This window comes from Gasterosteus aculeatus, chromosome 15 (assembly GCF_964276395.1).
Source record: "Gasterosteus aculeatus chromosome 15, fGasAcu3.hap1.1, whole genome shotgun sequence".
Lineage (NCBI taxonomy): Eukaryota > Metazoa > Chordata > Actinopteri > Perciformes > Gasterosteidae > Gasterosteus > Gasterosteus aculeatus.
In genome coordinates, this window is record NC_135703.1 from 6,252,452 (window position 1) to 6,279,192 (window position 26,741).

Genomic DNA, 26,741 nt, shown 5'->3' on the forward strand with positions numbered 1-26,741 from the left:
AGGTATGTGTGTGGAGACCCCCGGCCGCAGATTACCAAGCGGCTGAAGATTGGCGCTGGAAATGGGAGATGCTGCATTCCCCGACCCGCGGACCTCTAATCCCTCACGTGTCCACCTCTATTGTTGGGTTTGTTTTACTAGAGGGTTGAGGTTACGCGGTCTAAGGAGGGTGAGGATGCTGTGAAGGTAAATGGGGTCCACGCGGGGTCCTATGGTGACCTTATCGCTCACATGCGTCCGTGGTGGACTGCAGGTAAAGGACCCTCGCCATCGATTGAGATGGACCGAGATCCGTGCAACAACAACAACAACAACCGCTCTCAATAAGCTCGATATCAGCAGCGCTGCATCCAGCGGCAGCACAATAGGCACAAAGATGTGAGCACAAAGCCAATCACACAGTTCTTTAAATACTGGAAAGAAACAACAAGGAGAAAAAAAAACACGGGATAGACAATGGAGAGCACTACAAGCACCTGTTCAAACACACTGTACCTGGCCTGGCCACCACACACTGAGAAACACACACACACACACACATCAAGAGTGACAGCAAACAAAAACCTGAGACGAGTCATTCACGACATCGTGTCAACAAAGACTGACGCTAATGGGCCTAATTCGACCCAATACACATCCCTGAGTCTGTAGGAAAATATTTCATTTAGCCAAAACAACAAGTTGAACAATGTGAAGTGATTTTTGAGGGTTTGCGGTTTCCATTGTGTTGAAAATCTACTGTCACTTGACACACCGCAGTTAACCAAGAGTTAACTCAGTGCACTCGAATAACAACAATCAAAGGCTAAAAATATGTGTGGAGTTTGGAAGTCGGTATTGGCAGCCTTCGCAAAGAAGGGGGAGTGTATGGGGGGGGGGCGCCTCGTTAACATCCTTGAAACAGGTTGCTCCTGCTTAGGAAAGGGATCTGCAGGCAAAGTTTTTTTTCCCCCAGAGTGCGAGATTCTGCAAAATCTGCGGCCAGCTGAGTATGTTATGCCTCTCACACCCTCTATTCTCTTCCCAAACGCTAACCGACGCACCCGGGCCCTCCGCCTTCCTCCACTCCGAGCCTCCATCCAGACGGGGAGAGCAGGAGGAGATATAGGCCCAGTAGCTAAAGCTGTCTTTTCAGCCCCTGCTCCCGCTCGGTCTATCTGAGATACACAGCAAGCGGAGGTGTCGCTTTTTCCGCTGGCATTTCGGACAGTATCTACTTACAGACGGGAGGAGAAGAGAAAAGAAAAACAGAAGGGGTATTATCAGGGAGGGATGAGAGCAGCAAAGGCATTTTGTCTTTTTATTCCCCTCCTAAGCCCTGGGCTTTGCTCCCAATCCGATTGGTCGATACGGCCAGGGATGTAAATGAAATGCAAAGAGGAATAAGGCTGGCTTCCCATCTCCAGTGTGTGTGCCCCCCCCCCCCTAAGTCCTCCGCCCCTCTTTCTCTGTCTCACTCTGTCGTGCTCTCTGGGCTGTTTATGGTGTTGGATTTCCGTCTCCCCATTCACAGACTTGCTGCACTCCCTTTTTCCGTCTCACCCTCCACACTCTGCCACCCCCCCGCTGCATCCCTCCCCTCTCTCCGGCTGGGCTCACAGCTCTTATCTCCTCAGACGCCCCACATTCCAGCGTTGCCGTGGCTCCCTGCCTGCATCCCTGGTCACGGCGATTCCACGGGTTCCCACAATCCTCGGCAGCTTGCTGATTTAGGGTGGGCAACTGCCTCTCAGAGACAGGGGAGAGGAACAGAGGGGTTAGGGAAGGACCGGGCGAGAGGGGATGAGAGGGTGGCAGACAAGAGGACAGTACGAAAGTGAAGTGCAAATAACAGGAGGAAACAAATGTTTGTAATGTAGACATCAAAACAAACAAAAAAGTGTGCGAGAGGTTATAATTCTTCCTGTTTGGCCTCGTCTATCGTGGAGAGAATTATCCAAAATGTCACAGAAAAAGACAATCTTTATTGAAATATTTGAATCTGTAGAAAAACAGGGTGACAGGTTTCCTTCTTTCTATGGGGAACAAGCCCACCTGTGTTGCAGCAGGTCGGTTCTGATGCTCCTCATGAACCTTGTGACAATCGACCGGTTTCCCCTCAGTGCAGCCTTCAACTGACGCTGAAAACAAAAGACAGTGACTCCGGTCCACCCGATGCGTTTGCCTGCTGCGTTGTCTCTCCAACAACCTTCACTGGGATGAAGGTCCTGTGAGTTGAGGAGGGGGGACGGGGTCATGGTCTCCGTGGGTCCCCAGAGTTTGCATCATTCTGTGCTTGTACGATGATCAAAGTCATTTGCTTTCCAGTGTGCCAATCGGTTTATTGACTACGTGTATATGCAGCTCCAACAGAGAACAGAGGGTGGAGATTTAGGCATTCACACACACACACACACACACACACACACACACATACACACACACACACACACACACACACACACACACACACACACCTCTAAAAGGGTCCCTGGCAATTGTGACATTTCACATTTCATATAAATCCCTGAGGGATTACAGCCCTCCGGTTAGGAAGCAAAGAGAGAAAAAAAAAAATCGATTGAATCCATTAGTGTTTTTAACATTTAAAGGACCATCTCGATACAGCGGACTGATGTGAGGATAGAGGGGTGGGTGGGTGGGTGGGTGGGTGGTGCTGGTTATGTGGAGTGAGGACTGTGTGGTACAGCACAAGTCTGTCCTAGATTAAATAGTCGCTCTAATCCCCCAATTCTGCCCCCAAATTGGTTTTCCCTCAATCTCGGCCTTGCCATCCTAATGGGAGAAAAGGAGAAGTGGAGCAGTGGCGGCACGTTAAAAGCCTGTGAGAGCAGAAGAGGAGAGAAGAGGAAAAAGGAATGAGATGCAACTATAAAGCAATCAAACGGGTGATTTCAAGGGGCGCGTGATCGCTTTGATTGGGGTCAATTGGTCAATCGAACGGTGTCCCTGGTCAACGGTAAAGGTTCATCAAATGAAGCATTGCCGGGTGGCCGCTCTCTGTCCCGTGTGCAGAGTTCTGCTTTATAACTAAGTCCCAGTACGTCTGCATCCCCACTCTTCCTTAATCCAGACTCATCTCAGGTCCGTTAGGCCAAAACCTCAAAATCATCCCAGAGAGGCACATCGGCCGGGCTCCTCGTGGTTCTCTCGGGGTCTCGTTACGGGGTTCGCCTCGGGCTCCGGCGGAGCTCGTCCCGCTCTTTCTGCAGGTCGGCGATGGCGCCGCGTATGGCGGCCGCCTGGGGATCCGTGGGTTCCTTCTGCAAGTAGAGACTGAAGTGCCGGGCGCTGCAGGCCAGCAGGCCGTCGGGGCCGTGGCCCCGGTGACCCGATCGTAGCAGCCTCTCGCAGGCCAGTGCCAAGTTCTTGTCCCAGTTTGGAGGGTAGTCCGAGTGGGCCTCCACGATCTCCTTGTACAGCTGCCCCGGCAAACGCACATACAGACAAAGACGCAATAACAGCTGTTTTATCAACAACAACAAAAAGCAGCTGAATATTTTAGACTTTTGCCTTTTAAATCAGCCCCATCCCGGTGACAGAGAGTGCCGCTGCGGGGGTTAGCTGAGGTCACACTCACCGTGTAAGACAGCTCCAGCAGGCGAGCTCTCCCCTCTCCCTGCACCCTTTCTGCCAGGTCAAACAGAAAGAAAGCCGTCTTCATCCTGAAACAAAGCGGCGGAAGGCTCAGGGCTAAGTGCTGGATGGATGAGCCATGCAGATCCACGCTCGCAGACGCACCACTCCAACGGAGTGATTTATGTAGATGCCGCCGCCAAACGGAATGTACGTATAGATGCTCTACCACACAAGACTGGTTTATGGAGATGTCCCCTGGCGTGGGTAGTATGCGGCATCGTGACGCAGCTTTTTATCCGCACGCTAAAGTGTACGGCCGCTTCAAAGATAAAGAACAAGTGAAAAGTTGCCGGTACCTGGCTTGCCACATCTCCTCATTAGCGACGCGCTCCCAGGACGCAGGATGGAAACTGGAAGCGGGGAAAAGAGAGAGAGAATAATATCATTTTTATATGTAAACAGCTTCTGGCTCGTGCACGGTCCCACTCACTCTAAATGATTATTTATGTGAATATATTGTTCCACTCGACTCTGCCGTTTTTTTTTGATACACTAAATATCAATCTTCGCTGCATACAAATTAAACGGCCGAGCAACAATGGCAGCAAACACATTAGACATGGAGTAAAACCACATCTCCCCCTTTTCACTTTGCCGACTGTAAACACTTGACCTCTTCTTCAAAAGAATATTTTAGCAGGGCTCCCGAGCTAATATTTGGCTTGTGGGCGTCGGCGGACACGCTTGTCGTGAGGGTGCAGGAAATAATGTCACAGTATTCAGTCGTGGGTATCTGAGTGAATGAGGGGCTGCTGGCAACAGCAACAGAATACGGAGCTTTGACTAATTCCACTTTTGACACAGTTATTGACAAAATGCAATGAGAAACTCATTATTTTTCATCTCCAGTCTCATTTCAGAATGCTGAGGGCCCAATGATCCGCATCCCAGCGCGGAGAACAGGAGACAACCTCACTGAGGCGAGCTCTGTGGAGTCTCTGTGGAGGTGATCGAAAAAAAGGCCACAGAGAGCGACGAAAGGCACTCGTTCATTACTCTCATTAGGGTGAGTTCATTGTCCTTCTGAGCGTCACTGAAAGATCAATATGCATGAGCATTCTGCTTCGTGCTGCTGTGATCTCATATACTTGCGTACGCACCTGTTGTGGGGCTCACTCCAGTTGTACATGCCGCGAGTTCGATGCGCCCACTTTTCAGGGTGGAACTGCCTCTGAGCCGGCACCAAGTAGTCGCAGACACCCATGGGCCAGAGGTAGAACCCGCGTTCCCAACTGGAGTCTCCTTCGGAGAGCCCAATGCAGGCGAACACGTGCCTCCTGCAGAAGACATCAGAATGGATGTTCCCCGGGTTAAGAGCTGATGACTGATGGGGGGGAAAACACGCTCGAGCGTCCCTCCGATCACCAAAGACTTGGGCCTTGAGGGTTAATCCAACAGGTCAGCGTTGCCCCGTCGAGAGGCTGGCGTGTTGGCCTGGCAAACACTGCCCCCTGGTGGGCTCGGTATTAACAGGTCTCCAGACAGCTTCTCGGTGGAATTTCCTCTTGGAGGAGTGAGTGATGAGAGCAGAGAGCGGCTCACCAAAGGCTGTTTTAAGCAAATCAAGTAGATTAGATGACTTCTGTAGCTCGTCAAACTCCTTTTATGGCCTCAAGAGTCCTGCGGATTTATCTTCTCCCTGCACCCATCCCACTGATCTCTGCCTCATTAGATCAGCCACTTGTTCATTTGGCCCATTGTTGCCCTCCCAATTACTTCTTTTACACCCTTCCCTCTGTCTGCTCAGACCACCCTTCGGTTCTCCCTCGGCTCTGTCCTTGTGACTAAGCGACTTACTGCGTGTTGTGGGACAGAAACTGCTCCAGACTGAAGGTGTCGCTCCCCTCAGGGTGGACTGGGTCCCACCAGCCGCCAGGAAAGTGCACCCCAGGGTGGTGCAGAGCATGCTTGGCCACATACCAGGCATAAGTCATCATCTGGAGAGAAGAAACAGAACCACCAGCTCTGTTCAGTTCTTTGTACCCTTAAGATTAGCAGTGCACAATTCATTTCATGGAAAGGGCTCATTGACTATTTCGGTGGCTTTTAGTCCACATTTGGAGTTATAAAGGGTTTTTGGAGGATTTTGTCTTCACCAAACCCCTAATATACTAGCGTATGATTTACATAATCACTAAATACAAAACTTAGAAAGACTTCATGGCATCTGGCTAAATGTACTTTATGAATTTCAAGCAGTCCCCGGTACGTCCATAGTAATAATGCCATATTGTCCAAAAATATAATTGGCCGTACAAATCTAATTTTTTTTCCTTTTAAAACACAGAAATTACCCAGTTCTCAAATCTATCTCACTCACTTGTCAACCAAAAGAGACGGAAGCAATTTTGTCAAGAACCTTAAAATCTCAATCGTCTTCTTATAATGACTTTTTTTTGTTTATACATTACATCTGTATCAAATATCAAAACGTCCATGAGAAAAGCTAAACAAAGACGTAGGCGGTGGAGAAATGACGGCTCTGACCTCCTGGTCGACCAGACGTACGTCGGGCCGGACGCCCTGGCAGTAGTACAAGTAGCGCATGGAGTTTCCAGGCAGGTCTCCTCTGGTCAGGATGATGGAGTCCGTTGGAACGGAGGCCAGAATCTCCCTGCCGAACCTCTCGACCACACTGTTTGCGCTCTGATCGCACTCCCTTAGGGGTAACCAAACATGCACCATCACACTGTATAACACCATCAAAACAGAAGCCGTGTTTACTGGAATTTAAAAAGGGCTGTTGAGTGCATCCTTTAATGCCGCTTAGAAGCGTAGGATATGCGTACGGCCGTGTGTATGTGAGTGTTTGTAGGTACGCCTCTCAAGGGGCTGTGAGGGTAAGTTGTCAGTGCCCCCGCCCCCTTCCCCTCCGCGTGGTGCTCCGGCTGCCTATCTAATCACGGGGAGACAGGTGCGATGGGTCTGACAGCACGGGCCGTGCTCTCCACTTGATCAAAGCCGCTCGGTGATGGCTGTCTGGCACTCCCCGGCACTGCGCTGGTGTAATCTGCCTCCTCGGACAGCTAACATCTCAGACTGAGCTCAGCGGGTGGAATCTATGTGCTAACCGTGCCTCTCTTTAGCCCCTACCATGGGGTGAGCAGGGGGAAAAAAACTGACATGTGCACTTCAGACCCGCGGTATGAAGCTCAGAGGAGAAACAAATCAGATTGACTCAGGGAAAACTTATGCATGGGGATTTCAGAAGGAAGTAGAATGAGAGGAGAGTTTTTATTCCACTTTAACTTCACTCATCTGAAGTGTTTCAGAGTAACTCGCGGCACATTTGGCTCTGGTGTAGTTGTAGCGACGGGGATACTGTAAAGCAAAACTGATCCCGCAGGTAAAAGCATGCAGATCGTACAGTGCAGCCAAACAAAACAAGAGCATCCCGACACAAGAGAAGAGCTTAAAGTCATTGACAAAAACATGTAACCTCGTTGGTGCTCACCTGTGATTGGTGTGCACCATATGTGCCAGCAGAGCCACGGTGAGGACCCAGCCTGAGGTCTTCCACAAACCCCCACGGCCCAACCACCTCTGCAGCGCAGTGTGTGTCCGGCTCAAGCCGAGGCCTGCCAGCACGCACACGGCAGCATCGCTCTGCAGCCAGAAGCGCTCGACCTGCAGGAACACAAACAAAGACGCACGTGCACCGGCCCGGCGTTAACTAATGGCCCCGGTATGAATGTCAAGTTCTGTTTCTAGATGCGTGGACTGCCTGTGGTATACGGCCCTCCCACATGTTGGGATCGTAACTCAATAGATAAGTACACATTTTAAACCACTTCCAGGTAAATGAAGACGATAGAAACACCTCGGCTCGAAGGGAGGGTGATAAACTGAGCTGAGGTCTCGTAGCTCACCACTCCAAGCAGCAGGGGTCTGCTGATGTCCAGGTTGGCTCTCCAAGCAAAGAACAGCGAGTAGACCAGCAGCATGGCGGCGAACAGACCGGACACCGAGCGGCACGTCCTGGAATAAGAAAGGCCAAGTTGTTCAGTGTACTAATGATTGTTTTCTAGGGGTGTAACGATTCATCCACTGAATCGATTAATCGATTTATATTCCTGCGATCCAACTGAATCGATCTGTGCTCCGCAAATCGGCATTCCGGACGACATATATCGATTACAAATCGATTAAAATGCTACATAATTGATTGTATCGATACTTGGAAACTGCACATTGGATTTAAGTACAAAAACCGTATGGATGTGTGTTTGTTTGTTTTTTAGCACTTTAGACACGTTAAACGTTACTCGATTCAGTCTGCCTGTCTGTGACGTCATCAGTACGCAGCGGCAGCCGCGCAAAACTCTGAACAACAAAACACAGCGAGGAGGAGACGACTGCGAGCGAGACATTTACAAACCAACTTATCGATCCAGCGTGTGGAAACATTTCTGCTTTTGCAAACACGGAGGTGTTCTAAATAAGTCGGTCGCTGTTTGTAGAATATGTAGAAAACAAATAAAAAACACGGAAACACGACGAATCTTTCCGGCCATCTACTAAGGCGCCGTGGGATTAAACAACGCCGACAGTCAGGCACCTCTAGCAGCGTCACCGCTGCAGCAGCAGCAGGTAACTCAGCTCTGCAGACTCCTCAGGCCTCGCCAGCACCAAACTCAACATCACAGTAACAATTGCCAAGTTTATCTGTAAAGACATGCGATCCTACAATGTGGTTGAAAATCCGGGGTTCTGTAAATTGATCCAAACATTGTGTAATTATTGTGAATTGTTTACATTGAAAATGGCACTTGATTCAAATAAAAGGTTAATACATTTGCCATTAATTGTTGTTTGCTTGTTTATAATATCCATAATTAATTTAAACTTCAGAAACTTTGCCTGCACTGTCCAGTAAAGTTACTGAATCGATTTCAATTCACCGAATCGAATCGTTCTAAATGAACCCCGATCGTCCATGAATCGAATCTGCAACCATGAATCGCGATTTGAATCGAATCGTTGTTAACATGAATCGTTACACCCCTATTGTTTTCATTTCCATCAGGACTCACGAGTTGTGTTCTATATACTCGTTAAACACATTATATTATTTTTATTCATACAGTTTAATCTGTAAAAAATGTACCTCTTTTGAATAAGAAAGCATTGATGCGGGGATTGAGATCACAAGCCTGAGAGCGAGTGCATACTCCAGCCTGCTAAGAGGTGCCTGATTGATTTTCTAATGCAGACTGAGTCATAATGAGCTGAATCACAAATTCATTACAGTGCAGCTGTAAAATGTACTTACGTGTTAAAAGAGAACACGACACCCTCGTGGCAATAACGAATCATCATCTAAACCAAAACAGACACTTTCAAGCCATAGAAAGTGACTCTTGGTTTTCCTTCAAACAAATTGATCTGACAGGTCACACTGGCCACAAACACTTTTCTCTTCACGGTTAATAACAAACCAACAAAAAACCTTCTGATCTTCTTCCAAACTAAAAGTTCAACTCCATAGTTCAACATTAGGTAAATTAGTATTTGCATGGCTTCCTTCTGGCATCCTATCAAATGACCTTGCTCCTTTTCATCTGTGCATGTACGCAGCCAAGTGTATCAAAGTGCACCCCAGGAGAGGGGAAGCGGGGGGGGGGGGGGGGGGGGGGGGGCAGTGCACTAGAGAGCTGAGGGCTTTGCCAGGCTCTATCAGCTCCGCCCCACAGACCCTAGAAAAGGCCCTGCTGTAATTATTGGATCACGCTGCCACATAGAGATGAATACAAGCAGTACAGTTCCTCGTACACGCAAACACGCTTTGGAAAGATCCAAAAGACGCATCAAGTCCTCTCGATTTGAATGTGGAGCGTTGTGACATCTTGACAGTTAGGTGCCTCGGTGGCTTTTTGTGTTCCCTTTTCCTACGATCAGCGTTTTGTCAGTGGTTTTGTTCCCCCGGCTTTCACATGCGAGGGATTAGATTCCGGCTGAAGTGGCTGCTGGGATGCGTCTGACAGAGTTTGGCGCGTTTTTGTGTGCCGCCGTCTCACTCTTCCTACCTGTCCCACGAGGAGAGGAGGAGGCCCATTCCCGCCAGCACCAGAGCCGGGAGGGAAAGGTCTTGCAGGCAGTGGTTTAACTGGGCCCTGCACGCAGACACACACACACAAACATTCATACATGACTTACAGTACGTGATGGACACCGAAGACAAGCTCAATTACCCTCGCTGCCATGAGCTCAAGGACACTAATTATCAAACGCACTCCATCCCCTGTCAAAACAAACTGCTTGGACTGTTTGCTCCTTCATCCAATCGCACTGACAGATAGGAATGATTGTGTCACCCCCCCCGCCCCCCCACCGTTGCCCCATCCTCGCCTCACAGTGCCTGTCAGTCACAGAGCGCTTGCTCAGAGCAGAGAGATAGTTTCCTGCCTCTTCCTTAATACCCATCTCCATTTGACAGCTTATTGAGTCTCTATATCTCCCAATGTACACTATGTGTGAATGTTTTCACCAGCGTGTGCGTGTGTGTGTGTGTGTGTGTGTGTGTGTGTGTGTGTGTGTGTCAGCTTCTCCAGTGGGTTTTACGTCTCCACTGCGACATGCCTGTCATGTTCGCCTCTCTTCCCCGTCTTGAAGGTGTGCTTGTCCATCAAGCAGCAGGGGTGGTGGGAAAGGGTGGGTGCCTGGCAGAGGGGGGGCTGCTAGTGGGGGGTCTTAAGACGCCCGTGCACCCACATCCCGTCAGCTGGAGAAAGATACCAGGAGTGGGATGACTGCGCTGGTGGTGGAAGCAGGGAGCAGGGGAGGGAATCGGGTGGAGGAGGTGGGGGAGGGGGGAGGGGGGGCTGCTGGAGTGGAAAAATACAATTTCTCCAGCTCTATTGCAGTGTCTGTCATCACAGCTTGTCACGCTTAAACACCAGAGCTGAGTGATCACTTCAAACTGCTGGAGAAACAGAACACAGCGATTTGGCCCTCTAAGCAGGTTCAGTTCTGCTTTGATGGGAGAAAGTGGAATGGGAAGAACAAAAGCTGCTGGGGAGAAGAGATGGGAGGGGGGGGGCAGAGAGAGATGGGCTGCAGAAGTGATTCTGGGCTCTCAGAACAGATTGGAGTGCCTGTGTTAAAACACCAAACAGCGTGGTTGGCACCTCAATCTGTAGAAGCTCGTGTGAACATTGGGCGGGTTTGGATTTCGCTGCATTGCACTGTGTACGTCTGCATGTGAGGATGTAATTACGTTCTTTTGGGGTTTGTTGATATCATATCCCTGTCGGTTAACCAGCTGACTTTTCAAAATATCGTATTAATAGTTTTGTTTGATATTTAAAAACACACCATGAAGGGAAAAAAAGGCACACTCACTTTAGCATTGAGGTCAGGTTTACGGGGCTCTCCGTCTTTGCCTACAAACAAAAAATATACAAAGTGAGATGTGCCGAGAGCACATGTACGAACTAACAGCAAACAATACAAAATAAAAAGAATCAATGGGTTTAGTTTAAATTGTATTATAAATATACGGACCAGACTGAAGGTGCCATATTCGGCCCGCAGCAGGTGGGTTAGCAGGCCTGACAGCGTGGTCTGATCCCCCCAGCTCCAACGGGCCGTGTTGAGGAAGGAGGACACAGGCAAGTAGACGTACGGCAGAAAGCCAGAAGAGAAACAAACTCCCAGAGACACAAGGCCGCGCAAACTCAGCTCCTGTTGACGTCGTTTGGGAGAGAAATGTTCTCGATTGTCTTATATTTTCCAAAATGCAAGTAAACATTCAAAAAAAGCAGCATCCCAAGAGAATTCAGATTTAGGTTTCTACACAACTTTGAAGCTAACAGAGAGAGCGGCGAGTGCCTGCACTCCCAGAACTTACCCCGAGAGAGTAAAGTCGGTGAAGGACCCAGGGAACGATGAGCAGCACATACAGCACCAGGGTGTGCTGGTTACAGAGCCCCAGGCCACAGCAAAGCGCTCCCACGTGTGCAATCTGACCAAGTCAAGCGTTTTAGACTGAAGTGATCGTAACGACAGATCTCTGAGACGTGAGAGACAGCGGGCGGATGATTTACCTTCTGCCTCTGGGCGGCGTTCTCGGCACAGTGGAAGCCGGCAGTCAAGAAGAAGAGCAGACCAACAAAAAGGTTGTTGAGGGCGAAGACCTCTGCCACCATGGACCACTGCCAGCTCAGCCTGGACACGGCGAAGAGGCCTCCTGCCAGCACTGCTCCGGGGCCGGGCCCCTCCAGCCTGAGAGAGAGAATGATTATGAACAACAAACCCAGGTTTATATTATATATAATTAACACTCCATCAACTGGTTCCAATCAAATGGATAAATCAGACAATAATAATGTATTTTATTCCAAGCCATACTTGTTCCGGTTTTCTATTTCTATTTTTATTTGATCCAATTTACACTTTTCTGCCACAAGAGGTAAAAAAAATATATGATACATTTTTCCATAACAAAAGCTACCACTTCCCTCAGACTAATTTAGCGGCCCATTATAATCTTCCCTTGACCCAAGTTTGCTTCTTGGACAAGACCTTGAAAAACACCCGGTGAATTTGGGCCATTCGCACATGATGAGGACTCCCTCCCCCGGAGCAGACCGGCACAGAAACCACCGCGGTGGAGATAGCACTTTATCCTCAGCTTCTTAAGTATAATGTGCACACAAAAGTTCCTCCTCTCCCCTCCTGTACCGTCTCCATCTCCTTGGCTGTAATTGAAGCAAACTTGGGATAATCTGTCATACGCTAAGACCCACCACTTACTAAAATGAGAGACAGGGTGGGGGGGGCGACAAATGATGGGGAGAAGGGAAAGAAAAGGAGAATAGTGCAGAGAAGTGTGCGTTAAAGGGGTGAGACAGTGTGCGGGATGAGGGATGAAATATAGAAAGGGGAAGAAAAAAGTTCAAGAAGAGAGGGAGGGAGGGGGGGGGGGGGCAAAAAAGAGAAAGGAAAAATACAAATACAAAAAAAAAAAAAAAAAAGCAGCCCGGTCCCCGGCACGCTGGCTCTGAAATATGAGCGGGCTCGACAATTAGGGAAGTCAGGCAGTATGGCCCTTTCCGCCATTGTGTGGAGTGGCTTAGAGTCCTCATCAGCCTATCAGCTAACTGACAGGCAGAGAGCTGCTCTATTCAGCAGCGCAGATACAAGCTGCAGGCCAAACGGCTGCCAGGTCCCTTATGACCCCACAATCCCTTGCCGGTGACAGCTTCAAGCTCCATAGCAAATTAGGCGCTCTCACATTACAATCGCAGAAGACAGATTCCATTAACGGTATCTGAAATTGAGTAGAGAGCAGGCCCGTTATCAGACCTGACTCATAAGCACCGCCATTAATCACAAGGCATGATACCATTTATACATTTCCAGCTCTCTGCCTGCCGCTGTGATAGTCAGCCACAAAAGGCCTGATGAGACTTAGACTAGGGGAACAATGGCGCTTTCTGAGGAAAGCGCGGTAAATCAAGAAAAAAGAAGAAAAAAAAAAGGAGAGCGAGCGCAGGGGAGGAAAAAGAAATTCATGCTCGCTGACTACTTCCCCTTTTTTCTTGAGTTTTTTTTCTCTCCTTCCCTCCACTATTTTTCCTCTGTACACTGTGAGGCGAGCTTGCTGAATGAATATGTATATATGCGTGTGTGTGTGTGTGTGTGTGTGCACTTAAAGAGGGGTGCACGTTGTGATTGGCCGTCTAGCAGTGGGTCTTAATAAGAGATAGCAGTCGTTCTCACTGCACTGCTCCAGGAATTAGTTGTAACTTGAAGGAAGGCTGAGGAGGGAAGGGGGCAGATGGGGACTTTTGTTGAGGCGCAGAGACCCCCCGCACCCAAAATTTTACCTCCATGCATGTCAATTAACCCTTGGCTCATGGACCTAGCAGGGGGGGGCTGATTTGGGGAGCCTGGGATGCACGTACGAGGTTGTTACACCGAGTGTCTCCCTGCCTCTGGAGACTCGTCTGATAGTCAGGAAGAGACACACACACACACAAACATGCACACGTACACACACAAACATGCACACGTACACACACACACACTTCTTTATTCTCCCCGAATGCCTTTACAAATCTCTCCGTTAAGAGCTTGTCAGTGTGTAGGAGCGCAGGCAGTAAGTGACCCGTCTGTCATGCGCGGGACCACCTGGGTCCCAGTCAGTCCCCCCTCCCGCCCCCCGCTCGGATAAAGCGGGACACGTTGTGACAGCAGTGCGTCCGTGTTCCCCGAGCTGTTAAATGTTGTGGCTCGGTGACGGCGGCCTGGTTGAGATGTGGCAGGAGAATGCGTCATCACTGGGTAATTAACCCAAAGTGGTATCCGTGAAGCACAAACGGGGTAATAACCGTTGTGAAAGTTACGGATAATAACATTTATTTATTTTTCTTGCTAGAAATCACTCACAAAAGGACTGAAAATGGTCAAATTGAAAATGAAATAAGACAAATATTTAATACGTAACTACTCTGCCAACAGCAAGATGAAAAGGTAAAAAGAAAAGTAATGAAGCGGGCGCGAGGACACAACAAAAGCTCCGTATAATGACTGAAGTGTGAAAATGTGGACCTGCCTGGATTTAACCCTCGGTTCTACAGTCCGGGCCGGTGGCGCGCCAGCACCAGCCGTCTGTGCTAAATAACAGCACACAAAAAAAGCCGACACCAGCACTCCGCACCATTGAGGCTTCACAATGGAGCCGGCCAACGGAGGCGCTGTCACACATCACCCCCCGAGGGCGGGGGGGGGCGGGGGGGGGGAGGAGCAGACAATACCACGGCTGTGCCATGGCGGATCAGCGCCGCGCTGTTCTCTAACCGCGCGGCGGTTTGGTTTGGAAAAGAATCACACATTCCTGAAGAGGGTAGAGAGCCCCGGAGACGAGGTGGCCTGCTCGGGCAGAGGTTTCCAGCTGGCCCTCGCTGGCACCCCGGGGGCTCTCTCCTCTGGCAGGGACACCCGGGTACTTAGCAGCTATTATGTGACAGTGAGTGTCTGGTGCATCGCTTTGACATTTCAAAGCCAAGCGGCGTTTGATATACGCATTTAAAGCTTTTAAGTTTTAGTACTTTTTGTATGTGCGTCACAAAACCAAATACTAAATAAAATACCACGGAGGGTTTTAGAGTCAGTCAATGCGTTTCATTGTATCATTAAAATATGATTTTTTGATTTTAGGGGTTTTATTTTAGCTGCTACAACATATGTTACAACATAGTATATTATTAAAGCTTGTATTTTTGTCACGCGCATTGATTGATTGCAATGACAAATTAGTATTTTTGCATAAATGTACCATATCATGATACCTATATCAAAAATCCTTTCTCACCAATATGGTATTGATTTCAGCCATATTACTTGTTTTTACATGATTTTTTCCTTTTTAACTACCGAATAAATACTACTACTACTTGTATCATGTGTTTTTAAATTTTTCTAAATAATTTGGTAAATTATCATCCAAAAGAACCATCACCAAAAATAATCTATTGTTAATGTTGATGTTATATTAATACAACTATATTATTTTACTATACTATTTTTTTTAGGTATTTCCGATTAAAAAAACAACATAATCCATAATAAATAACTGACTTTTAAAACCGTTTAAAAGCTGCTTGTCTTTAGCAGGTCACCAAACCGGACACTTCCCGGTCTGTCCCGTCTCATCCCGTGTGCAAAGAAGAGGCCGTCTGGTCAGAGCCGAGGGTAAATGAGGACGCCCCCCCCCCCCCCACCAGGGGAGAGCTCCAGCGCTCCAACCGCGTATAAAATTAATCACCACAATTCTGCTCAAACAATGCCGCCACTGACATGACAATTTCTTCCAGAATGCCATCTTAATCTCCCCCCGACACACAAAAATTACAGGAAGAGTATAAGAAAAAAAACAATTTACAAAAACCCCGTGTTTAAGCAATTCACTGAATGCCATTTTTATTGCTGCTTTTTGCTCAACAGAGTCATTAGGGACACGCCAGTGATACATAAATGTTGCTGTATAGATTCCATTAACTAATTCTGGGTGAATTGTAATTGCCGAGTCTGATCCGTCTCCGTGCCCGCTGCCTTATTAAGACTGCCTGTGGTGGCTGAATGTAATATTGACGTCCGAGGCAGACGCAATCTCGAGCCCGCGGGCGAAAGGAATATTAAACTGGTACTGTATTCTGCTGTCTATCTAGCCCTCTTCCTCCTCCTCTCCTTCCCCATCATATAACCAGTAATGAGGAAATAACATCTTCATTAGACATCTGTTTAACTGTATTAGACGATGAGTCCTGGGGGAACCATTGGTCATGCTGAGGATGGGGGAGGGCGGGGGTGGGGGGGGGGGGGGGGTGTAAAGGAGGTATGTTGGACTACGATGTGGCGGATGAGATACAGCAGAGATGGAACAAAAGGTCTAGAGATTCGGGCCTTTTAAAGCGACAAAAGTAAAGCGGTCTTCTGCATTTTCCAGAGGAAACGGCAATGGCCGGGTTCTTTTTAATCCGACCTGAGTAGGTACAAGGGGGGGGGGGGGGGGGCCTTAACCAACAAAACTCAGCTGTTTCCCAGGAGTAAAACCTTGCCCCTGACATGACCCCAACAAGTTACATGCCCTCCTCCCCCCTCCCCCCACTCCTGTGGAAAAACAACCCACCTGAGCGAGGAGGGGAGGCGCCACCAGGACCATATGGTGACAGTCCTTATAAGGAGCCTGGGGGGGGGGACGCAGCACAAGACAGGGGATGGCACCACGCCGACCCTCCGGTCCACTACGGTATCGGCCGTGCCACGTGGGCCAGCTCTTGGCGGGGAGGAGGGCGTTGCAGGGAAAGGGGAGACCGGGCACATCCGGTGCACCCCAACGGCCCCCGTTATGCAATCGTGCGATCGAACGAAAAAAGTGCTGATGACGGAGGGAGTGGCGAGGTCGGGGGTTTTGTCTCCTTTTCCCGCCCCGGCGGCTGTCAGCGCGCTGGCTCTAGCTGCTCCTGGTTCCTCGGGATAAGCTCGGGAAAGGAGAGAGATTCTTCTCTGGTAGCAGAGATTCAGAGCAGCTTTGGCAGATAAACTGTGAAACGAGAGAGCACGAAATCCCGCGCTGTCTGGATTATCCCGCTGTGAAGGGTGCATTCCTCCGGAGACTCGCGGCGGAGGCCTTCGGCGTCACGCGGGCCGAAAGTGTTTTCCTTCCGTGAAGCTTCCGATCGATGGTAATCACCGCTACGTCCTCCCCCCTCAAAGCCTCGTCAGGGCCGTGGCGTGAAAACATAACAGGGCGTACAATTTGGCCATCAGACCTTATGATCAAGCCAGAGAGAGCTGTAATTGACAAATCAAAGGGAGGCTAAGTGCTGCATTTAAACGTATGCGAGCGAGAGAAGTGGCTTCCAAGCCTATCAACTTAACATTCCCCCACATTAAACACGGCAATCTGGCCCACTAATTTAAATTGATACATCAAAGGCCCGCCATGTTGGATATACTCCAGATGAATTTCAAGGTCTTACAATTTACTATTGGAGAGAACTGCCTTCAAGTACCCGTATTAACTTCAATACATTTTGCCATCTGAAAATAAATCACACAAAGCAATGATTTGTTTGCGGGGGAGAAAGTCTACTTCTCAGCTGAGGCAAATCTAAAAAATAAGAAGTAGTGAAAAAGTTTTTTTAAAGGCCTCGTAGGGACAAAAAAAAAGAAAAAAAACGACATCAAATACATCAGAACTTAATTATGTTGGTAAGGGAGACAGCACACCGGCATCACCGCAATGATGGAGAAGGCAGGGACGGGGGTCCCTGCAGAGGGAAGTGGGACGGAATCCATGCCGGGCGTCTTGGTGGTGGTCAACGCACCCACTGCCCTCTGTGGCAGAACCCAACTGGGAGGTCTTGACCATCCGGAAATCCCACTCTCACCCCTTTTTCATTTTTTGCCCTCCCCAGTACCCCTCCCCAGTGTGCCAGCTGATCCACAGCCACAAGCCCGTCCCAAAGTCGGCCCTGAGCAGATAATGACTAAAACCTTTTATGCTTATTTTTCAAATTGAAAGCTTAGATTATACGTTCATACTTAAGAGCTTACATGGTGTGACTGTGTACTCTGGCTGAAGTCCCCGCTACCCATCATCCCTTTTTGAGTAGCGGGTGGGGTTGGAGGTCCTCATAATGACTTTTTAGTTGACCACAATCCAAAACTGGATCTAAATCCCCAGAGATTACAAACAGGGCTGCAGCTAACATGCACTTTGTGTGCCAAATATCCCCCAGACTGCATGGATATTCCCTGGCCTCAAAAGAACTATCTGTAGACGTCTGGCCAGGAACAGAGTCCAATCCTCCGATTGACTGGTCACTCATCAAATGTATTAAGACAAGTGGGGCAGTCCAGATACAAAGCCCAAAAGACGCACTGTGTTCCTTTGCTTTATTGCTGCCGTCTCTTTGTTCTTTTACTGTCCCACCCTTGTAAGAGTGAGTGGAGCTGGCAGGTTTTTATTGTCTTCCTGTGTCTCAGAGGTGAAAAGACACCGACGCAGCCTGGGCTCCGGGCCAGTCCCCTGGGGAGCACTGCCTCGCGGGCCCCTGCCCCACTGCAGCAGGGCCGACCCCGTACCCTGACCTACACCTGGAAACCACCTCCCCCCTCCAGCATAACAGGGTCCTCACAGCCGGCCACGGCGGGACAAAATGACATCACATTCCCCAATTCCTATTCTGGAGGAGTAAATCACAAGTATCTGACATGCTTGGAAATGCCCCGGTGTGCATTAACGGTGACAAAAGGCAAAAAGGTTGACACTAAGCCGCCACCAACAATGCGATGTGGAAAATGACTAAGATCAGCAAAAGGGTGAGGCACTGTAGTCAGGCGAACCGCGGGGGAGATAAAGAAGACACAAAGAGGGAAGGGGTGAAGCACTCCTTACATGACGGGGGTCAGCAGCAGGCGAAACTGCAGGGTGGTGCAGCGACGGCCACGCGGGGGCCGCGAAACCTCGCTCACGGCGGAGCAAAGGGAGCGCAGGTCGAAGAGAGGAGAGAGGGAGGAGCAGAGTTAGCTATCCTCTTCCTTCAGACCCGGGAGGCGAGAAGGGTGGAGATAAGAAATCGTGCCATGTCAGGATTGGGAGCATGCTGGGCATTGGGGGGACGGGGGGGGACTGTGTGTGTGTGTGTGAGGGACGAGGATGTGGGGGGTTGGAGGGCACGATAATTGTGATATACATACACACACGCACGCACGCTCGCAATGGGAGGCTGATGGGTAAACAGGCGGGGCAGGGTGGTGGGAGGGGGGAGCGGGGCTGGACTCTGCTCCTGAATACCGAACAGAGGATCAGGGACGAGGCTGTCGGGACCCAAAACGACCGGCCTCTGCTCCAGACGGCATCAAGATGCAAAACGTCAGTAGGGGAATGTTTGAAGACCCCCTCCAGTCAAAGATGTCTTCCCTTCCCTTGAATGTTTGACTTTCGCTACACAGATTGATGCGTGTGCAGAGGTTGTCTCTAGACACTAGCTGCCCAATTCCTCTGCTGGAGGAGGAAAGCTTCTCTGTGCTTTTCCTGAAATCTAAATTTGCGCACACAAGCTTGTTACATCAAAGATAGTTTAGAGGACAATTAGGAGAGTCGAGACCATTTACAATGTCACCGTGTTATTTTGACTGAAGCACATGCAGTGGAATAACACAAATACAACTACGACAAAAAACGCATTTTTCATCAAAATGAGTATTTCATGCGCCTACCTGCAGACTGTGAGGCAGAGGGTGCCGCAAGCTGCGGCCCCCAGCAGGCTACTCATCAGGTTGACACTGTGGGCCGGAGGGAGTGAGGGCAGGAGACACATAGCTAGACGGGCCAGCAGGGTAAAGACCGGGTATCCTGGAGGATGGGCCACCTAATAACGAGAGAGACAGAGCATGACGCGATGAGAGAACAGCGACCTCACTCGAGATGCACATGTGTGTATGTAAAAGTGCAGATGTGCTCCTTGTGCTGAAAAGATATGAGGAGTGGAGATAACAAGGATACATGAACCAGAAGGACGGATGAGGAGGTGACCAGGAAACATGGGTGAGGCTTCACTAGTCCCCTAGTTTGCCCTTAGTGGGACATCTGGTTGCACTTCTGCCCTCGATGTGCTGCAGTCATGGAAGAGACCCAAACCCCCCCGGGCCTGACGACAAGCCGACTACCATGACTCCTTCTACATCTCCTCGCTTCTTTCTCTCTTGCCTCTTTTTCCCAAGGACAGTGCAGGACAGGCTTCCTAAAGCCTGTGGGGCAGCACGTGGTGCTCGTCACCCCATCCCCCACCCCCCGGCCCACAAACCACCTCCAAGTCGCAGCCATTCTCACCAGGGGGGTGGGGGGGGATCTCAGCGATCACAGCAATTAGCCGCTAAGACTCCCTCCACCCAGATAAGGGCTCAGTCATTAAACACAGACTTATTCCCTGGCACAGATAACGCGAGGCGCGCAGAAGGGGCGGCTCCTCACACGAGCACAGCGCCGAAAGGTGAGGGCTCCTCGGTTGCACTCAAACGTAGATACGACCCCACCCAAATCGGAGGGACGGGGAGGGAACGGCACATGGGCGTCTGAGGGAGTCAAGGAGCGTGAGAGGATAAATGAGAGAAAAGACAGCAGGACCACATGTCAGCGTCAGACGGGTCTCAGCAGGAGTGGACGGATATGCAGCGGAGGCACATCCGGGGGACACGGGGAGGCAATGGGGGAGGCAGAATTCTGGATCCGGATCCGCTAGGGGCAGCGGCCTGGGGCCCGAATGAGGAACTGCGAGGCCCCCGGGGAGGCCTACAAGGCAGACGGGGAGGCCACACGGACTGCAGCACTAACGGCAGGATTACTGGCATAGTGACACCGACACAGCCTCCCTAAAAGGATCACAGCAGCGTAATAAACTTTATTAAATAATAAAACTTATTATAACTGTTAACCCGATTTAGTTCATTCTTCCCGGCTTACACACACACACAAAAAAGAGGGGTGGATATAATAAGCCTTATACCGTACATAAGGCAAAGCCTACAAAAGCCATCGCCTTACCATTGACTTTAATTGGATTTGAAAAACGGGTTGCAAATGATGGCATTCTCTACTTGCAACTTAGTAAAATAAGTGTATAGAAAAAAAGGGGGGAAACCTGTGGACTGAAAGTAAATTAATCTGCCCGTGCTTAATTAAACTTCCTTAATGCTTATAAGAGTTAATGAGTGAATTGATTAAACAATACAGCTAATACTTACCCCCAGCTCACAAGCAGTGGTGATCAGCTCTCCTGTGGAAGAGAATAGGGGGTGAAATTAATGTAAACCCAATAATTATTATTAAGAGACAAGTCTGCTCCCAAAGTTTTCCCAAATCAAATACTTGCACTGGGGTTTTGCATTAATTTTCCAGGATCAAAACCTACAAATCTTCCCAGTGTGACATTTCCTAAGAGGCGCGCTCATTCTCTTCATCTCTCGCGTCTCCCCTGATGCCTGCCTCCCCGTCTCCAGCACGTGCACGCAGATATAAACACACACACACACACAAAAACCAGTCCACTCCCTCTCCAGTGCTCTGTCACACAAAGACACAGATCTGAAAATAATGCTTCCAGTCCCATCCTCCCCGTGCACCAGGGTCCTTCCTCTTTCTTCTGCTGCTCTACGTGCCTCCCTCTCCTGCTCCCACACTGCCGATGCCTCAGTGTCTCGTTGAGTCCGTTGGGCACAGACAGAAAGGCGACGTTGGTGACAGCCACAAAAAGAGGTAAGCTGTGAGAATAAGAGCCGGCACACATTTTTTGACAAGCTCTGTGTGAGGCGCAACACAAAGTGAAAAGAAAAAAGCCCTAAGAGCTATTTGAGGAAGCTTTAATGTATCTGGGCACAAACCCATTTGTGCCAGAATACACCCAGAGCGTTTCAAATTATACTGATTTCTCACCCAATGTTTGCATCTCCCACTCATGGAAATTGAAATTTGGTTCAGATTAAATTACATTGATTAATGTTTAAGGGTTCGAGACAGCTCCCTCTACTGGTGCAAGACGGGTACTCATCCAATTAGTCAGTGGCCTCGTTTCCTCCATCAGCACTGTCGGGATAGTCGGTGTAGGACCGGCATTCAAGTGAGACGCCTTAGTAAATTATAACAAAATGGCAAAGGGTCAAATAGCTTTTTAGGCAAACAATTAAAATAGCGTCAGTTATTTTCAACCAACGCATCAAAGTGTTTCTGCAGGTTCAAAATAAACATTTGAGAGCAGCGCGCTGATGCAGCACCATTATAGAACATGAACGTCTGAGTTTTCAGGTGGCGTCGGCTGAATCACGTATTTTGCTACCTTGCCGATACAACGAATTGTTATGCCTAAATTTCTGCCACATGAGGAGCCCTCACTCTTATCACTCTAATGGACATGAAGTCAGAACTCCTGCACCTGCACAGCTTAAACTCAGCTCCATTTCACCTTGCACGAGCTGCCAGCTCGCTACCAGCCATCGTTTTACATCACACTTTCTCATCCCTCATCAATTTCACTCATTTCCCCTCGGTGGTGACACACTTTTTACACCATTCAACGCAGAAAAACGCAAACTTATACGGAGGCAAAACATCAATCTCAGTGCCACAGAGATGCAGTTCTGCAGCCCCCAATGCTAAAAAGGGAAAATATCGACTCAACGGGTAGCAGCATGGGTGCCAAGAGTCTTTGTGATAGTGGAGCATGGGCACCCACACCAGTCTTCCCATAATCCCCCATCATTTCCACACTCCACATTCCTAGACAACAGCGTACCCGCGGGCCTGCGCTCAAGCCTCTCCAGGGCACATCACACCTAAAGAGATTAGGACAGAGAGACGGAGACCTGGAGAATTCAGGAGGGTGTTCAGCTGGCACTATAAGAGCGGGCATCCTGCATGGTCCCTAAACACTGTGGAGAAGGGGCTGGCCCCCCCCCCCCCCCCCCCCCCCCAAAAAAGGAACCGTTCGCTAGGCAGCAGCTCAACCAGTGGGGCCACTCGGCGCTCCAATTTCCGGCTCCCTCCTCGTCTCTCCTCGCCCATAACTGGCCCGAGCTTTTCACACGCTTGCTTTCTGCAGAATGAGAATTCCCCTCCACAGCGGCTCGCGTTGCCAGAGCAGAGCGAACCTAACAAGCGCAGCCTTCATGCCCTCGAGTCCACATTTACTAGTTTGTAACCCTTGCTATCACTTTCAAACACTGTTTGTAATTGCGCAAGGCACTCCTTCGTAAACTGCATTACACAATGTTGTCAATTTGCTGGCTACAACATAGGAAGGTAAGGAGTGAAGTACATTTGGGACCATTGGCGAGCTGGTCACGGAGCTGTTTATAAATATGCACACACATTATATGAATGTAGACAAATGAAGCAACATTGTTTATACGTTGACAATAATTCTTCATTACAAACGGTGTCTATATTACCTGCCGTGGTCTTGGATTAGGAATTATAAATAAATGCTTTACTATTGTTTTCCCCTTGTGGCTTCTGAAGAAAGACAGCAAAAGTTTTAAAGGATATTTTTTTTCAATATGTGAAAGGGAAATTATTTGAACACAGTCAACGTCTTTCCAAGAAATAGGAAAACTAAATTGTTTGATTATAGTTTTCCGACTGAGGTCTATCAAATGGATCAAATGGTCAAAGCTAATATTGTGATGATGATTGTGAAGATGAACTCGTGTTCAAATGTATTTTGATAATGGTTTTATATTTCCAAGAATCTGCTGGATCATTAAAGTAACACAGAATTCCTTCTAAAAGCTGCATATACATTTAAAACGTTTTCAAAACTAATCTTTGAAATGTAATATATAAACTGAGTTGCAATGATCGCGCACGTAACAAAGAAGTACACCTATTTATTTCCACCAGAACGTTGTCCATCAGGCGGTATCTCAAATGTACTTACTCTTCATTTAATTCTGCCTTCAACTTCCATTCAAAATACTTTAAGTTATTAGCGAATGATGTCCACTGTTTCTTCCGTCAATCGTACTTGTACTTTAAATGAATGCATTCGTGTGTTTATGTATGTGTTTTGTTTGTGTAGGCTTCAGCCTCTCCAAGCACCACGGACAGCACCCGTTTAGCTTGCTGCAGCTACAAGCCGCCCCGCAATTGGTTGCTTGGCGACACAACAGAGTCACATGACCAGAGGAGCGTGAGCTAGCTGGCTAGCACCGACCTGAGTCTCCACCGGGAACCGTTCTCTGCACCACATGGCACGTACAGAGCGGCCACAAAGGCAGCCGTAGCGCCCGACAGTATCCAGCTTGTCCTTGGCTCCGCTGCCATTGTTTCTGGGTAAATAGTGGTAGTGTTCGAACGACTGCCAGTGACGTTAGCTAGCTGGATGCCGTTAGCAGATAGCTAGCGTTAGCATCATGGACTGTGAACATAGCATCCATTAATTAGGGTCCGGGGAGCTGCAAAGATAACTGTCCGCTACTAGTTAGATGAACGCCGACACTAGTCGAGAGCTGGAGTTAAGTTATTATGACACAAAGAAAACCAAGATAACTTCGGTTGTATGTGTTGCGGTATAACAGCGTTAGCTAAAATGAAAGGCTCCTGTTCCCGGGGAAAAGCAGCTCAGTTCACGCCAGCGACATAATCTCGCGATACTACCTGAGTGATTTATATTGGAGGCATGTGAAGCTCCTATGACAATATCTCCTAGTTCACGGTGATTTAGAATCTGAGATTTCTCAACACTTCAGTTTATTTGACTGAGGGAATCCTTCTGCACATTGTATATGTGAATTGGTCTTAAAAGAACTTCAACATGGGATACTTTTTATGTGTGTTAATTTATCCTAATTGTATACGTTCTATTATCAGGTGTTTCAAATAACACTATGATATGGACGTGTACTAGATTGTTAAATGTATCTTTGAACAAATACGATCGGGGAACAGACGTCATAACCATCAACATTCACAAAATGAACTTCCAGTCTTGTTTATCATGGTTGTATATTTGCTTGTACCGTAGATACAAATTGAACTGTGTAAGTGGTTTGTAGTCTTGTGCGTTGACACAATACGTCCCAAACTTGACTCGATGGCACAGCACGCTCCCTTTGTATTTTATTTAAGTCTGCAACACTGCCAGCAAACAGAAACTTTGATAACCCGTTTCAAACCTTAAATTATGACCCTGTCGTAAGACTAACGCTGCTTCGTTCCAAACACTACCCTGGAGTATGTTACTTTATCAGCAAATACACAATTAGTCGTAGCAGGAAAGTGATATTAAAACTGAAACCAGATACACGCACCCATTTATGCCTCACAAGTGTCAATATTTCACAGGTCGAAGGGCGACTGTAAAAAGGAAATTGCCCCGTTGAACTGATAATAATCCCAGCCCACCATAAATGAGTCTGATCCCTCAGTAAATTGAGCCCTTGGTGAGGTGGAGTGGTGTCAGCACCTATCCAACTCTCGGATGGCTCTCTAATCCTCGCTCTCCTCTCACCACCACCCTCATCGTCTAATCAGTCTTCAACACACACATAACGCTCACACCCGTCTGACACACACACACACACACACCCGAGTACTCACCCTTCCTCACACTCGGGCTCAGCCATCTCTTCAGTGTGATGTCACTATTAATCCATGCTTGGTTATCCGCCGGGCTGCAGTGCTGCCAGAGGGATATGGGGAGGAGATGGAGGGAATTTTTTCGGAGGCACTGGTGGAGAGGAGGGGGTTGGTCGGGGAGGGAGGTGGATGGGGGTGGTGTAGTAAAGTTTTCTTGCGAAAACCACCACTTCCATTAGCCCCCCCCCCCGTCACAACCAAAGTCTTGCACCCGGGCAAACTGAACAGCCCATGCAGTGACAAAGACTCAGAGGAGCGTTAATGTGAACACACATTACAGCGCCGATAGGAGCGATATTCACAGAGGCCCGAGGCTCCCATTCCAGTCACCGGGAATTCATTAGAGAGTCTGCTGGATTAAGCACATATTCCAGCCCCCCCCCCTCTCTAACACATGCAGCCACAAAATGCAAGGCCTTTTTATTGACAGCTCGTCCAAAAAGAGGAATTACCCACATGGTTTGAGGCCCTCGTTCCATATGGCACCAGGCTATTAACAAACATTAGTTGACTGTAATAGCTGTGGTATTAAATTCATTATGTTTCCTATGTGACGTGTGTGTGCGTGTGTGTGTGTGTGTTAAAGTGTATGAACACGCACTCAATGTGTGCCAGTGTGTGTGATTAGAGGCTTCTAATGTTCCAGCTCTGGGGATTTTTAGCATGAGATAAGAAAGGGCATTAATGGTGAATTGTGATGGTCCAGCAGAGCAAAAGTGTTGTTTAAAATGTCCGTATGTTTCCTTCGCTGAAGCTTTTTTGTTTTCCCATACTAACAATCTACATATTGTCTCACATAGAAAGCCACCTGATTTTTTAGCTCAGTGCCTCACAAAAGCACACAGGAAAGCCACGCATGAGAGAGTGGCGTACGAGACCAGTGAGTGAAATTCAATCAATTTGATTTTGTATTTTCCTCACTTACCACATATCTGTTTTAATCTTACTTTAAGCATCCTTGAAATGAGTTGTAATCCAGTTAAGCCCTTTGAATCTGCTTCACAGCCACATTACACCAATTACATCCCAAGTCCCATAAACATTCACACTGCTAAACAGTAGTGTCAACATTCACATATTGCAGGTGTTAAAAGATCACGTATTGGTATGTGCATGGGTGCAGGCTCTGCAAAAAGAAACGTTTTCCAACCCTTAAAAAGGTTAAAAACCATAAGTGATATCGCAACACTTTTATTTAAGGCACAATGTGAAACCGTTGATACTTAATTGAAGTCACTGTGGAGACTCATTACTTCCCGTCACCCCTGTCAGGGCCCAATATTCTGTGTGAAAACTGGCAAAGCGAAAGCTGCAAAGACACATACCAAGCGTTCGTATTAATTCTCCAAACCTTGGATCAACCGGACCGACGGAAATCAACAAAAGAAGTCAATTTTCCTCCATTTTCGCCTGTGAGTGAGTCTTCAGAGGGATTAATTCCTCCCTGTGATCCCGTTCT

The 26,741-nt window shown here is 48.4% G+C and overlaps 1 protein-coding gene across 1 annotated transcript; it reads right to left on the reverse strand.

Annotated features, from left to right (window-relative positions):
* Positions 1–1,944: 1,944 nt before the first annotated feature.
* On the reverse strand, positions 1,945–24,114 carry tmem260 (transmembrane protein 260). The gene is given in 17 exon segments (XM_040200173.2): positions 1,945–3,422; positions 3,581–3,665; positions 3,936–3,989; positions 4,740–4,916; positions 5,437–5,576; positions 6,127–6,298; positions 7,094–7,266; positions 7,509–7,617; positions 9,666–9,752; positions 10,981–11,021; positions 11,143–11,322; positions 11,489–11,602; positions 11,685–11,862; positions 19,372–19,523; positions 20,896–20,927; positions 23,859–23,889; positions 23,891–24,114. Coding segments are annotated over 17 exon segments (2,064 nt in total). The 5' UTR covers positions 23,969–24,114; the 3' UTR covers positions 1,945–3,161.
* Positions 24,115–26,741: the final 2,627 nt, after the last annotated feature.